This window comes from Pleurodeles waltl, chromosome 10, assembly GCF_031143425.1.
Source record: "Pleurodeles waltl isolate 20211129_DDA chromosome 10, aPleWal1.hap1.20221129, whole genome shotgun sequence".
NCBI lineage: Eukaryota > Metazoa > Chordata > Amphibia > Caudata > Salamandridae > Pleurodeles > Pleurodeles waltl.
Genome location: NC_090449.1, coordinates 790,564,735 through 790,579,126, shown reverse-complemented (window position 1 = coordinate 790,579,126; position 14,392 = coordinate 790,564,735). Strand labels below are relative to the sequence as shown.

General features: G+C 39.8%; 1 protein-coding gene and 1 long non-coding RNA gene across 7 annotated transcripts in view; one reads left to right on the top strand and one right to left on the bottom strand.

The window, feature by feature from the left end:
• Positions 1-14,392, top strand: part of SKAP2 (src kinase associated phosphoprotein 2) — a 433,571-nt gene that overhangs the window by 300,614 nt on the left and 118,565 nt on the right. For all 3 annotated transcript variants that reach the window (XM_069211422.1, XM_069211421.1, XM_069211420.1), the window contains exon 10: positions 8,051-8,134. In XM_069211422.1, coding sequence (XP_069067523.1) covers positions 8,051-8,134 — 84 coding nt within the window. The remainder of the gene's footprint in view (positions 1-8,050; positions 8,135-14,392) is intronic.
• LOC138261877 (uncharacterized) overlaps positions 1-14,392 on the bottom strand; it is a 374,610-nt gene that overhangs the window by 258,542 nt on the left and 101,676 nt on the right. The window lies entirely within an intron of this gene.

The window sequence follows — 14,392 nt, the reverse complement described above, 5'->3', positions numbered from 1 at the left end:
AACGGGGGGCGAAAAAAGGGGGGGGTCAAAAAAGTTGGGGTTTCCATGTTAATTCCTCTAAGAATTTAAGACACGACTACAGCCCGAACCACTGGACGGAATTACACCAAATTTGACAGAAAGCTGACTTTCGGTACGCAGATTACGCTTTCACTTACATGGTGTAAATCCGTTCAGTATTTTTTGAGATATTAAAGGAAATCCAAATTTGTATATCGGTGATTGCAAATGATTTGCACATTTTTGCGAATGTGCCCGCAAATAGAAGCACTGTAATTGGATGGCTCCAACCTGAACAGAAAGTTGTGCCGCATGTTATAATTACCTAAGGGTGCGAGTTATAGTGCATTGAAAGAACTCTAACTTTAACTGGTGAATTTCTATGGTTTTGTATGAGAAAATTCAGACCATAACTATAACGTCCCTGTAACCTTTGTTTGTTTAAGTGAATTTCTGAGTTTTTTTAATTCTATTTCCTAGCTATAATGCCCCTGTAGCCTTTGTTTTTTTCAGTCTCTCTCTCTCTCTCTCTCTCTCTCTCTCTCTCTCTCTCTCTCTCTCTCTCTCTCTCTCTCTCTCTCTATATACATATATATATATATATATATATATTACACACTTCTCTTCCATGGATATAGGAAAAAGGCAGCACTCCACCGCCACAACTAATTCAATCAAGTTTATTCACCTACAGGGACGCGTTTCGGCGTTACCGCCTTCATCGACCTGTGAGCCACTATTTTAGCTCGGTTTTTATACTCCAATTACAATGACCTCAATTAACATATATCATGCGAAAAACTGTTTTAGTCACAAATTTTCACCATACATTTCAATTAAACAGCAATTAAATACAATTAGAAAATATACAATGTAAAAATGCATTAGCTTGTCGAGTGTCAATTCTTCAGTGTTTATAAAATGTGTTAAACTAACCCTCGCCTATAATCCATGAATACAACTATGTCTATTCAGTCAATGATCCTTTTCAAATTCATTACCATTATGATTCAATAATAATATGCGTGCTGAATGATGATCTACATGAAATTCATTCCTTTATATACCCTTATTTTCTTAGTGTATATATGTATACATATATAGTGACAAAATATTCTCATCAATCCTTGTGAGTATGGATCTCTCTAAAATTACTTCATTAATATAAGTGAAAGTGCATCTCCTCACTACTATTCAATCCATTTGGCTTTTTAGTATCAAATGCCAATATGTATTTGGATTCTAATTTCCTTAAATGTTTTTCTCTGTCACCTCCCCGAACATCTTTTTTCACTCCATCTATCACGCTATACACTATTTCCTCTACTTTACCTCCGTGTACCTCATGTATGTGTCTAGCTACCGGGTAAGTCTCATCTCGATTTGAAATTGCCCTCAAATGTTGCAAAATTCTTAGATGTACCTGCAATTTTGTGCTGCCTACATACATTTTGGGACAGCTGCATTTTAGTATATACACCACATGGTCGCTTTTGCAATTGTATTTGCCTCTGATAGAGTGTATGATTTTACCTCCTACTTTAATAAAACTGATATTCTCTCCATTTTTACAGGCTTTGCATTTGAAGCATTTATAGAAGCCATCTTGGGGTTTGAGCCAATTAGTATTAGACGTTACCCTTCTCACATCACTCTTGACTAAAATGTCTTTCATGGATGTTCCTTTTCTGTATGTTATAACAGGTTTATTGCTTATTTGTTCCCCAATCACAGGATCACTCTTAAGCATGTGCCAATGCTTTTGTAGCAACTTTCTCATCTCCAAGTGTGCCATATTGAAAGTGGTTATAAACCTCGTTGTATTCTCTAACTTGTTCAATCTCTGTCCTGTTCTGTTACATGTCCTAGATGCTCCCCCGTCTTGTCTAGAAAATAGAAGCAAATCCCTGGTACGTGATTTTACTTTTCTGACTGCCCTTTCTAATATGGGTTGAGAATATCCCCTATCATGTAATCTGTAAACCATTTCTCCTTGTACCTCTTTAAAATTTTGCTCTGTACTGCAAATTCTTTTGGCCCTTAGCAACTCACCGAATGGGATATTATCAATCAATGATTGTGGATGATAACTAGTGGCATGCAGAATACTATTGCCGGCTGTTGGCTTTCTATATAATGTTGTTTCTATTTTGTTATTGACAATCATTATTTTCACATCTAAAAATTCAATCTCATAATTATGGACTTTCCCAGTGAATCTTAGATTACAATCATTTATGTTGATCTCTTCCAAAAACTGTGTAGCAGTACTCATATCACCTTTCCAAATTATAAAAATATCGTCTATATACCTTAACCACAAAATTATGTTGTCATTCCATTTATCCATGGGGGAATTGTTAAGGACCAATTCTTCCCACCACCCCATGTAGAGGTTGGCGTAACTTGGGGCAAAACATGTGCCCATCGCGGTACCCCGTTGCTGTTCAAAAATCTCTTGATTGAAAAAAAACATATTATGTTCAAGGCACCATTGTATCATTTCAATTAACATTTTACTATGCTGGTAAAAATGGATTGGTCTTGCACGTAAAAAGTGTTCAATAGCCTTTACCCCTAGATTGTGTGGTATGCTTGTGTATAATGATACAACATCTAAACTTATCAGCAAAAATTCACTCTCCCATGTAATGTCGAAAATCCTCCTCAAAAAATCTGTACTATCCTTCAAATATGAAGCTAAATTCATTACTAGAGGTTGTAGAAAGGAATCTATATATTGGGACACATACTCAAAAAGACTCCCTCTGATAGATACTATCGGTCTACCTGGCGGCTTTAAGGCATCCTTGTGGATTTTTGGTATCAGGTAGAATACCGGGAGTTTAGGAAAATCAACCTTCAAAAATCTGTGTTCATGATCATTAATAAACCCCTCTTTTCTCCATTGCTCCAGTTTATTGTCAAAATTGACCTTAACTTCATCAACATGTTTCATATCAATCCTTCTGTAACATATTGCATCATTTAATTGCTTGTATGCTTCTTCCATGTAATCCTCTATAGACCATATCACAACATTCCCCCCTTTGTCAGAACTTCTAATTATGATCCGTGGATTATTAGATAACTTCTTCAAGGTCTTATAATAAGTATTCTTGTTTCTACTGGTTTTGCTCATCATCTTCAACCTGAGAGCTTTCAGTTCTTTAGTTACAGTATCCGAAAATTGATCAATCATGTCTCCACTTGGGGCTGGAACAGTTCTAGATTTTGATTTAAAACCTGATGCACCTTCTTTGTCTAATCTTATTCCCTCAGATTCCAGTCTTGCAACTAGTTGTTCCTCACCAATCTCCTCAATTGTGTTATCTTCCAATGACCATAACTGTCTCATTAAGTGTATATCTTCAATTAGTAGGTTACCCTTCCATTTGTCAATTTCATCCTGTTCAAATTCTGGTCTCTCACTAGGTCTCTTTGTCTTTCTTTTACTGATAGCATGCATCTTTGATAATTTTAATTTGCGTGTAAACAGAAACAAGTCAATACGGCTTTGCTCATAATTAAACCCATCTGGTTGGCAGAAAGAAAGACCTAAGGATAAGTTCTTAACATCTTCTTCTTCTAAGATAACATCTGTTAAATTAATTATTGTTTTATCATCGGTCAATACCGTCTGTTGCTGCGAGTCTTTTTCTCGCCCTCTCGCAAGTATTGACTTGTTTCTGTTTACACGCAAATTAAAATTATCAAAGATGCATGCTATCAGTAAAAGAAAGACAAAGAGACCTAGTGAGAGACCAGAATTTGAACAGGATGAAATTGACAAATGGAAGGGTAACCTACTAATTGAAGATATACACTTAATGAGACAGTTATGGTCATTGGAAGATAACACAATTGAGGAGATTGGTGAGGAACAACTAGTTGCAAGACTGGAATCTGAGGGAATAAGATTAGACAAAGAAGGTGCATCAGGTTTTAAATCAAAATCTAGAACTGTTCCAGCCCCAAGTGGAGACATGATTGATCAATTTTCGGATACTGTAACTAAAGAACTGAATTCTCAGGTTGAAGATGATGAGCAAAACCAGTAGAAACAAGAATACTTATTATAAGACCTTGAAGAAGTTATCTAATAATCCATGGATCATAATTAGAAGTTCTGACAAAGGGGGGAATGTTGTGATATGGTCTATAGAGGATTACATGGAAGAAGCATACAAGCAATTAAATGATGCAATATGTTACAGAAGGATTGATATGAAACATGTTGATGAAGTTAAGGTCAATTTTGACAATAAACTGGAGCAATGGAGAAAAGAGGGGTTTATTAATGATCATGAACACAGATTTTTGAAGGTTGATTTTCCTAAACTCCCGGTATTCTACCTGATACCAAAAATCCACAAGGATGCCTTAAAGCCGCCAGGTAGACCGATAGTATCTATCAGAGGGAGTCTTTTTGAGTATGTGTCCCAATATATAGATTCCTTTCTACAACCTCTAGTAATGAATTTAGCTTCATATTTGAAGGATAGTACGGATTTTTTGAGGAGGATTTTCGACATTACATGGGAGAGTGAATTTTTGCTGATAAGTTTAGATGTTGTATCATTATACACAAGCATACCACACAATCTAGGGGTAAAGGCTATTGAACACTTTTTACGTGCAAGACCAATCCATTTTTACCAGCATAGTAAAATGTTAATTGAAATGATACAATGGTGCCTTGAACATAATATGTTTTTTTTCAATCAAGAGATTTTGGAACAGCAACGGGGTACCGCGATGGGCACATGTTTTGCCCCAAGTTACGCCAACCTCTACATGGGGTGGTGGGAAGAATTGGTCCTTAACAATTCCCCCATGGATAAATGGAATGACAACATAATTTTGTGGTTAAGGTATATAGACGATATTTTTATAATTTGGAAAGGTGATATGAGTACTGCTACACAGTTTTTGGAAGAGATCAACATAAATGATTGTAATCTAAGATTCACTGGGAAAGTCCATAATTATGAGATTGAATTTTTAGATGTGAAAATAATGATTGTCAATAACAAAATAGAAACAACATTATATAGAAAGCCAACAGCCGGCAATAGTATTCTGCATGCCACTAGTTATCATCCACAATCATTGATTGATAATATCCCATTCGGTGAGTTGCTAAGGGCCAAAAGAATTTGCAGTACAGAGCAAAATTTTAAAGAGGTACAAGGAGAAATGGTTTACAGATTACATGATAGGGGATATTCTCAACCCATATTAGAAAGGGCAGTCAGAAAAGTAAAATCATGTACCAGGGATTTGCTTCTATTTTCTAGACAAGACGGGGGAGCATCTAGGACATGTAACAGAACAGGACAGAGATTGAACAAGTTAGAGAATACAACGAGGTTTATAACCACTTTCAATATGGCACACTTGGAGATGAGAAAGTTGCTACAAAAGCATTGGCACATGCTTAAGAGTGATCCTGTGATTGGGGAACAAATAAGCAATAAACCTGTTATAACATACAGAAAAGGAACATCCATGAAAGACATTTTAGTCAAGAGTGATGTGAGAAGGGTAACGTCTAATACTAATTGGCTCAAACCCCAAGATGGCTTCTATAAATGCTTCAAATGCAAAGCCTGTAAAAATGGAGAGAATATCAGTTTTATTAAAGTAGGAGGTAAAATCATACACTCTATCAGAGGCAAATACAATTGCAAAAGCGACCATGTGGTGTATATACTAAAATGCAGCTGTCCCAAAATGTATGTAGGCAGCACAAAATTGCAGGTACATCTAAGAATTTTGCAACATTTGAGGGCAATTTCAAATCGAGATGAGACTTACCCGGTAGCTAGACACATACATGAGGTACACAGAGGTAAAGTAGAGGAAATAGTGTATAGCGTGATAGATGGAGTGAAAAAAGATGTTCGGGGAGGTGACAGAGAAAAACATTTAAGGAAATTAGAATCCAAATACATATTGGCATTTGATACTAAAGAGCCAAATGGATTGAATAGTAGTGAGGAGATGCACTTTCACTTATATTAATGAAGTAATTTTAGAGAGATCCATACTCACAAGGATTGATGAGAATATTTTGTCACTATATATGTATACATATATACACTAAGAAAATAAGGGTATATAAAGGAATGAATTTCATGTAGATCATCATTCAGCACGCATATTATTATTGAATCATAATGGTAATGAATTTGAAAAGGATCATTGACTGAATAGACATAGTTGTATTCATGGATTATAGGCGAGGGTTAGTTTAACACATTTTATAAACACTGAAGAATTGACACTCGACAAGCTAATGCATTTTTACATTGTATATTTTCTAATTGTATTTAATTGCTGTTTAATTGAAATGTATGGTGAAAATTTGTGACTAAAACAGTTTTTCGCATGATATATGTTAATTGAGGTCATTGTAATTGGAGTATAAAAACCGAGCTAAAATGGTGGCTCACAGGTCGATGAAGGCAGTAACGCCGAAACGCGTCCCTGTAGGTGAATAAACTTGATTGAATTCGTTGTGGCGGTGGAGTGCTGCCTTTTTCCTATATCCATGGAAGAGAAGTGTGTAACATAATACGCGATGGCGTGCGTATGAGGAATAGCACCGTTGACGTTCAGGTGCCGAAAGGGAACGCCACAAGTGGAGTGTTTTATATATATATATATATATATATATATATATATATATATATATATATATATTTACCTAGTCGCCACTAGGTAGCTATAGTTAGGACCTAGTTCCTTTAGAAAAAACATTTTTTGACTTGCCTATATCTTTGGTGCCTGTTGAAGAACCTTAACAAAATTTTCCCCAAAAAACTTGAGTCTCTCTTCAGCTGCTGTCTGGAAAGTTTCAGGGTAAACCGTGAAGCAAGGGTCGATAAAAATAGGCAGGGGGGGAGGTTGGTGGAGGGGAGGCAATCCCAAAACATGTTTTCCCATGTTGAATCCCTTAGAGTTTTTGAACACGACTACAGCCCAAACTGCTGGACGGAATTCCAAATTTGTCAGAAAGGTAGTTGTTGGGCCAGAAAGCTCCCTTTTTGTTATTTGGTATAAATCCGTTCAGTAGTTTCTGAGATATTAAACTAAAATCTAATTTGTAAGTATAGGGACACAAAGGGTTTGCAAACCCTCCCGATCTTGTGCTGAGATCTGATTGTCTGCCAACACTTTTACCAGGAAGTGTTGGCAGCTAAGTACCTGAAAAAAGATTTTTCAAACGAAAATGGACTAGGGTAGCGTCACCCTGAGCCCCTGGCCTCGATCAAGGGGTCCGCCAGGCACCACTCCACACCTATAAAGCATTTTTTTAAATCTCTGAAAAATCCATGGATTCATCCACATATTTTTCCAAGACTTATAAATGTAGGGGTGCAGCCACCATATATATATAAATATATATATATTATATAATATATAAACACAAAACAAAGTTGTCCCCGGACCGAAAGCACACTTCCAACAGGTTGCAGTCTGCATTTTATTTCGGAAGGCAGCAAAACCAGTCACCTTCATAGAATTCTTTACATTTCCCAGGCCTTACGCGTTTCAGACATCATGTCCTTGATCACAGGCCACATGCTTGGATTGAGCAAATAATTGGAGGCACCTGATTCCTTCATTAAATACTCTGGTGAGTTGCACATTGCATTTTGGTAAAGGTAGTCCTGCACGTTTATATTGTATCTTTAGTAGACATAAAATCATTTTGCTCGCTTTCTTTCTTTCTTTCTTTTTTCTTTCCCTTTTTTTGCTCTCTTTATTTCTCTGTTTCTTTGTTACTGAGCTCGGATTTCTTTGTTAAACATTACTCATTTAAAATGAAGTATAAACGTTATATGTCTTATGTTCTGTCATACTGACAATGTTTGTTAAACTCATCCCAGGAGTGCTCTGATATTTTGATTTTTATAGTATGGCATATTCTGGTAGGGCGGGTGCTATACTTGACCAAGGAGCTATTGTTTTCTTTATGTTGGGAAAAAAATAGGTCTTAACATGACTTGGAGGTATTTGACTGCCGTTTATTTGTTTGTAGAAGATGAAGGCAAAGTCGCAGTCCCTGAGACTAAACCTCCACCACCCAAGAAGATTCCAGATACAGTGAGCAGCACCACGCCAGGTATGAACACCAAACCCCCTGTGTTGTCATGAGTCTTCCATTCACCATTGCATTGATATTTCTATAAAGCTTTCTGTTGCCCTCGGAAGGCCTAAAGCGCTTACTGCGTGGTCTGAATGCATTATTTATGTAGTGCTTCATACCCTGGTGAGGTCACCAAGCGCTACAATCTGTATCGGGTTCCTGAGCATCCTTTGGAGTGCATGGTTGAAAGGCTGTTGTTTGTAGTTTGGCCTAAATGGCAGGTTGGGTGAGATAGTTGAGGTTTGAAAGACACTTTCACCAATGAATGGAGTCTCTATTACCCCTGGGTGGACTTGCATGTCCCCACCTTAGCTGTCTCTTTATATCTCAGAGTTGTCATGTTTGAGCCTCATGTCCTCCCTGCCCCACACTTAGCTCCACTTAGAATGCACAAACCCCACTTGAGAAGGATTTATAAAGTCAGCCAATTTATCCAAGGTATTCCTTCCAGAATTACTTTGTAATGACTCAATTAGCTTTCATTTCTGCACAAAGGAGATTTAGGTGCATAAATTAGCTTATCATCATTGAGGAAGTGTCAGGGCTAAAGGACAGTTTATGGATACAACATGCAGCGGCTGTCACAACTGTGAGAATGTAATATAGACATCTGTGTATACTTTGTGCTTCAGCAGAACAGACTTCTGCCATTCAGGCGCTGACAGGGGACAACAAGCCGCTCAGGGGACCAGCAGCGTCGACGTCTCTGAAAAGGTCAACTTGACACAAGCTCTGACAATCGACCCGCGGCTCTGTCTCCTTTGATAAAAATCAGATAAACTTAAGACTGCTAATTGATCCGCAGCCTTCTTAAATGTTGGCCATGCATATCTTCGTTGCATACAATTACCACCGAAAGCAAATGAGTGGGTGGCGGGAATGCCAGCACCGGGTGACAGCCGCACACCATTGGGGAGAAGACATCACCCGTGCTTGGCAGGCGTTGAAGGGTGCTCCGGTGGTCGGTGTAGGTAGGCAAGGGGCTGTGGTGCTGACTGGGACCCTCTTCGAGGTAGAAGGCAATACCAGGTGCAAGAACCGTCTAAGGGTAAACCCTTACTTCACGCTAATGATATTGCCATATGCAATTTTGGCAGCCAAGGTCACAGAATGGGGACTAACATGCAACAGAAGGGTGAGGGAGACCCTACATTTCTTGAGGTGACACGGAAAGCCTTGGGGAGAGCCGCACCGAGAATCTGGCCGGGCTCAGAGAGCCAACGCACGAACCGAACCCTCAAAAAGTGTAAAATAGGCAACAGGTGCCATAGAAAAATGTGATACGGATTTTAAAATGAAAAACATGTATTTTCAACATTTTTCAGTTTCGCAATGAAGTACACACTATTATGTCACTTGAGTGAACTTGATTGGCAGTATTTTTTTAAAAAAACGAAACACACTCAAACTGGATGGGTAAGGAAAATCATACACGGTGAAGTAAAGTGATGGACCGTGGGTTACACAGTTAGCATATCCTGCTCTTCATAGAGTGTAGAGTTGCTTTCTTCTGTCGTCTGTTTACAAGGGAACATCAGTTCTTTTTTGTTCAGCGATTCAATTAGTGTTTGTATATGAAGTCAATAAATACACTTATCAAATCCTAAAGCAAACTGACACTGGACACACATACATGCATGTGTGTTTTCTGTTTGGAATGTTTCCACAGATATTGAACATCAAACAGTGGTAGAATGCCTGCATGAAATCATACAACACTTCGTAGACGTTTGCAGGCATCTTCTTGAAGAGCTGTAACATAAGGAGCAAACACTTCAGGGGCCCAGATAACACTTCCTTTTTTCTTATTATTAATTGTGGTCTTTCAGATTCCGAGCCTCTCTTTAAATCGTTATTTTTCTCAAGTCAGTTGAGTTAGCAGTGACATTAACATAAAATGACAGCCCCTGCCTTCCCTTATCTGTTGGCTCACCTCGCTGGACCTAGGGACGGTTCATGAGAGGCTCCACTTCACAATGACCACGATTAAAAAATGAACAAAGCAAAGAAGCCATAGACCCTTCACGGAGACCTAGGTGATGAGCAGCATAGGTTCAGAGACATGTTTTGTGTGCCACTGGTTACTCTTCAGATTGCACTTTAAAATCTGGAAGGGATATTGTCACCTATGCTAAACTCCTAAATGCCAGGCAGGGCTATAAGTGCCGCCCTCCTCCACGGTTCCTACACCCACGACGCTACACCGTTTTTTCCAAAGAGTGAACAAAGAGTGATGGAGGTTCTTCAGCCAACAAATTATAATCCTACACAATTTGTGCACACCCCTTAATGTTGACATCAGGGGCAAACACATCATGTGTAAAAATTAAACATTACCAGCTGCTCAAAATAAGGATTATGACTGAAACATGGGGCAGAAGAATGGGGCTACATGTGTAAGGGTATGATACATTCAATGCTCCATGGATGCATGGTCTGCCTAGTGGACAAAAAAACAAAAAAAGACATCTTTATTTCAAGGACAAGGCACCTTTGACAAACCAGCTATTAGCTGATAGAAACTGTAGTGAAGATTTTCTTGTTATCTGCCTTCTACACCCATCTTAGCAAAGGGTCAGCTGTGGCAAGGTCTGCCGTATCTGAGCTGTATCCTGTGAGGAAGTGTAGACTGGGTCATATACATCACTCCTACTGTGCTGTCAAGTGAGGGGTGGACAGGCAGAGTGTGCACAGGAAGTTGCTTTCCAAAGCTTTTGCCATTGTGGCTAGAGGACAGGAAACAGATGACGTGCTGTGGAGGCAACACAGGAAACCCGGAGCAGGTTGCTAGAAGACTTTTGGTGGGCTTGTCTCACTTGGAAAGTCAAGACCGGTTCATAAGATGTCAGCTCGGCCTGTACTGTGGTTCAAAAACAGTGTTGCTCTGGTGACCAAAATTAATATTTACTAGTAGAGGATACTGAACCTGTGTGTGTGTTGCTGGATGTCTCAGCACCGGAGAAGCATTGTCAACTTTGCAACCTAGACATTTCAGTCTTTTATTGGCAGGGACACAGGAATTATTCATCAGCGGAGGACCAATTTATACTGCAGGGATGGCAAAATTATGTGTCAAGGAAAGTTAAATTATGCAGCATTGTTTTTAGCAGCATTATTTTGGTACCTTGCCATTTTAACAACATAATAATATTGTCTGGGCAAAGTTGCAACTCATTTGTGTCAATTGAATACAGCAATTAGCAACTCAAAGTTGACCAGTTTACCTGTGCAAAGGGTCAGCAAATGCACAGAACCAACTCTAGCACTTTTTGTTTTGTTAAACTTTGGATCTGTTTCGTCCAGGGACAGTGTTTTGCTGAATTCTGCAACTCATGCATCAGAATACAGATTATGTGGCAAACTTAGAAAATCAGTATACAGGAATCTCGTAATTCCAGTGACGCTGCTAATTGCCTAAGGTCAAAGTGTAGAGCACAAGGATGAAACCTGTTAAAGCAACCTACTGTAGAATATGAGTGTATATATATATATATATATATATATATATATATATATATATATATATATATATAGTGGCCACTGCCACTAGGTAATATATATAGAAGGTCGTCGCCACTAGGTAATATATATAGACGGTCATCGCCACCAGCTATTTATAGTTAGAACCTAGTTTCTATAGAAAGAGCGTTTTTTTTAACGAACTTATGTCTCTGGCGCCGGTTGATGAATCTGCACAAAGTTATCTGAAAAAACGTGATGCTCACGTGAGCTGCTGCCTGGAAAGGTTCAGAGTGATCCGTCAAGCAGTGGCCGAGAAAAAAGTGGGGTCCCAGAATGCTTTTTCCCTATTCATTTTTCCATGGTGAGTTTGAATAGCGTTAGTACCTGAACCGCTGGATGGAATTACACCAAATTTGGCAGAAAGGTAGCTCTTGGCCCAGAAAGCAACCTTTTTTTTATTTGGTATAAATCCATTCAGTAGTTTTTTAGTAATTAACGAAAAAACAAATTTGTAACTATAAGGATGCAAAGCCTCTGCGAAGCCTCCCGATCTCTTGCTGCAATCTGATTGGCTGCCATTACTTCAATAAGGAACTATGAGCAGCCATCTTGGGACTCAGCTTCAAAGAAGGAAAGGGGCCATGGTAGGGACAACCCCAGAGCAAAAAAAGCATGTAAAAAAAAAAAATTTAAAACTTTCCGGCAGGAGCAGTAGAAGATCCGCCGAACATTAAAAAAAAAAAAAACAAGTGCGGGCTCTTGCGCTTCTTTTAGTGAAGCCCTCAGGTGGGCCAGGTCCCGGGGGCATTATAATTTAGAATGTGGGGGTGGGGGCATCTGACCCCCACAGCTCGAAGGACCGCCATCTCCCCGGGGCTTTGACAAAATCTAATATGGAAGTGTCCCCCTCGGCACCGGAGACCGCCACCGCCCCGGAGCTTTGACAAAATCTAACATGGGCACCTGCCCCCCCACAGCCCCGGGGGCCGCCACCCCCCAGGGGCCTTCACAAAGTGTAATGCACTGGAGCATATGTACCCCACCCACAGCCCCTTGGACCGCCACCTCCCTGGGACAAATTTTAAAATAAATAGGGGGTCCATTTCAGGCTCCTGGGGACCACCACGTTCCCCAGGGCTACTGATGTTTGAGGAGCACCACGCACCCCACCCCCCAAGGAGCCACTGATGGCCCGGGGGTCCACCACCCCCAGGGCCGGCTCCTGCTTTGTCCCGGAGTGCCCACCCCCGGGACATAGCTGTTTGCAGTGACTTGGTGGGAGCTTTGACAGCTCCCACCAAGTTACAGCAAATACTCTGTTTGCAGCAGTGAGGGAGAGCTGCTAAACAGCTCTCCCTCACTGTGAACGAAGTTTCCTTGTTTCCCTGCCTGTGGAGAAGCAGGCAGGGAAACAGAGGAATCACTGCTGTCACAGAGAGGGAGCTGCTTTAGCTCCCTCTTTGTGACAGCAATGCTGGCTCCCACAGGAGATGTGCAACCACATTTCTCCAACCCAGCTGTGTTACACAGGCAGATTGGAGAAATGGCACAGGCTCCCAGTACCTGAGGGAGCATCAGACCAGTCCACTCAGGCCAAATCCCGACACAACTCTCATGCTTGTTATAGCATGAGAGCAGCGTCTGGATTGGGAACCTTTGCTTTTGTGGTGACTGCTGAGAGTAGAGGGAGCGGCTGACAGTGGGAGCGGGAACAGCAGCGGCAGGCAAGTATTTTTATTTTTATACCCTCCCGACACCCCCTCTATGGCATCCCAGCCCCACCACTTTTGAATTGCAGTAGCCACCACTGACTTTCAACCTGACCTAAACTGGTTTCTGATCTTCTTAAAGTATCCAGATGACTCTGGTCGCTAAAAACAGGCAAGCCTTCCTGAATAACTTTCCAAATGTACAGGAATAAATAAAACAGATTTCAAAGAATGTGTCTGTGAGTTTCAACAGTTTATCCAATCACATAATCCCACTCCGTTTCCTAGATGCAGAACATTCTGCCACAACACAACATTTGGTTCATTCCAAATCGTGTTCTCAATGTTGACAGCATTCTGAGACTTTAAAGTACTGCTCAGGAGTTTTTGCAAATAAAATAAAGCATTGCAATTATCAGTAATATACATATTTATCAACCAATCAGCATATGAGCTGGACCATGACTCTTTCAGATCTTAGACCAGATCTACGTTTTTGTGAGAGAAGGAGCAATGCGATTAAATTATGAATTTATCAACATTAAGACACAAATATAAATCACCCAAATTTTGGAAGTGCACAAAAATGGCTGTACTTATTCTACCTATGATACATTCGTAGGCTCAATGAATTTCCTTCTGAGGGTTAGTACAAAGAGGAACATCAAGATGCATAGCAGTTTCTTGGGAGTAGGCACTGTACAGACATATTAGCCCTTCATCTGCTTGGTCTTTGTGCCATTAGTGGAAGCAATTCAGACCTCAGCAAAGTTAGGATATTTCTCACACTCACATTTATCACTGACAGCAAGTAATCTTCAGGAGCCACAGTTCATTAAATTGGTAAATAAACTTGGTATGAGGTCCTCTTTAGCACTAATTGTTATCTTACTGTTGAGTTCAAGATACTATAAGATTTCCCAATGTAATAGTTATGCTATCTGCTCTCGTCATAGAAAGTTAATTAAGGAAGAAGGCCACAGTAGGTTGAATAAATTTTCAGTATAATGAATCCACAAATTAGGGAAGGTCTGCCTATTGAGAACATTTGGGATAATTTTGT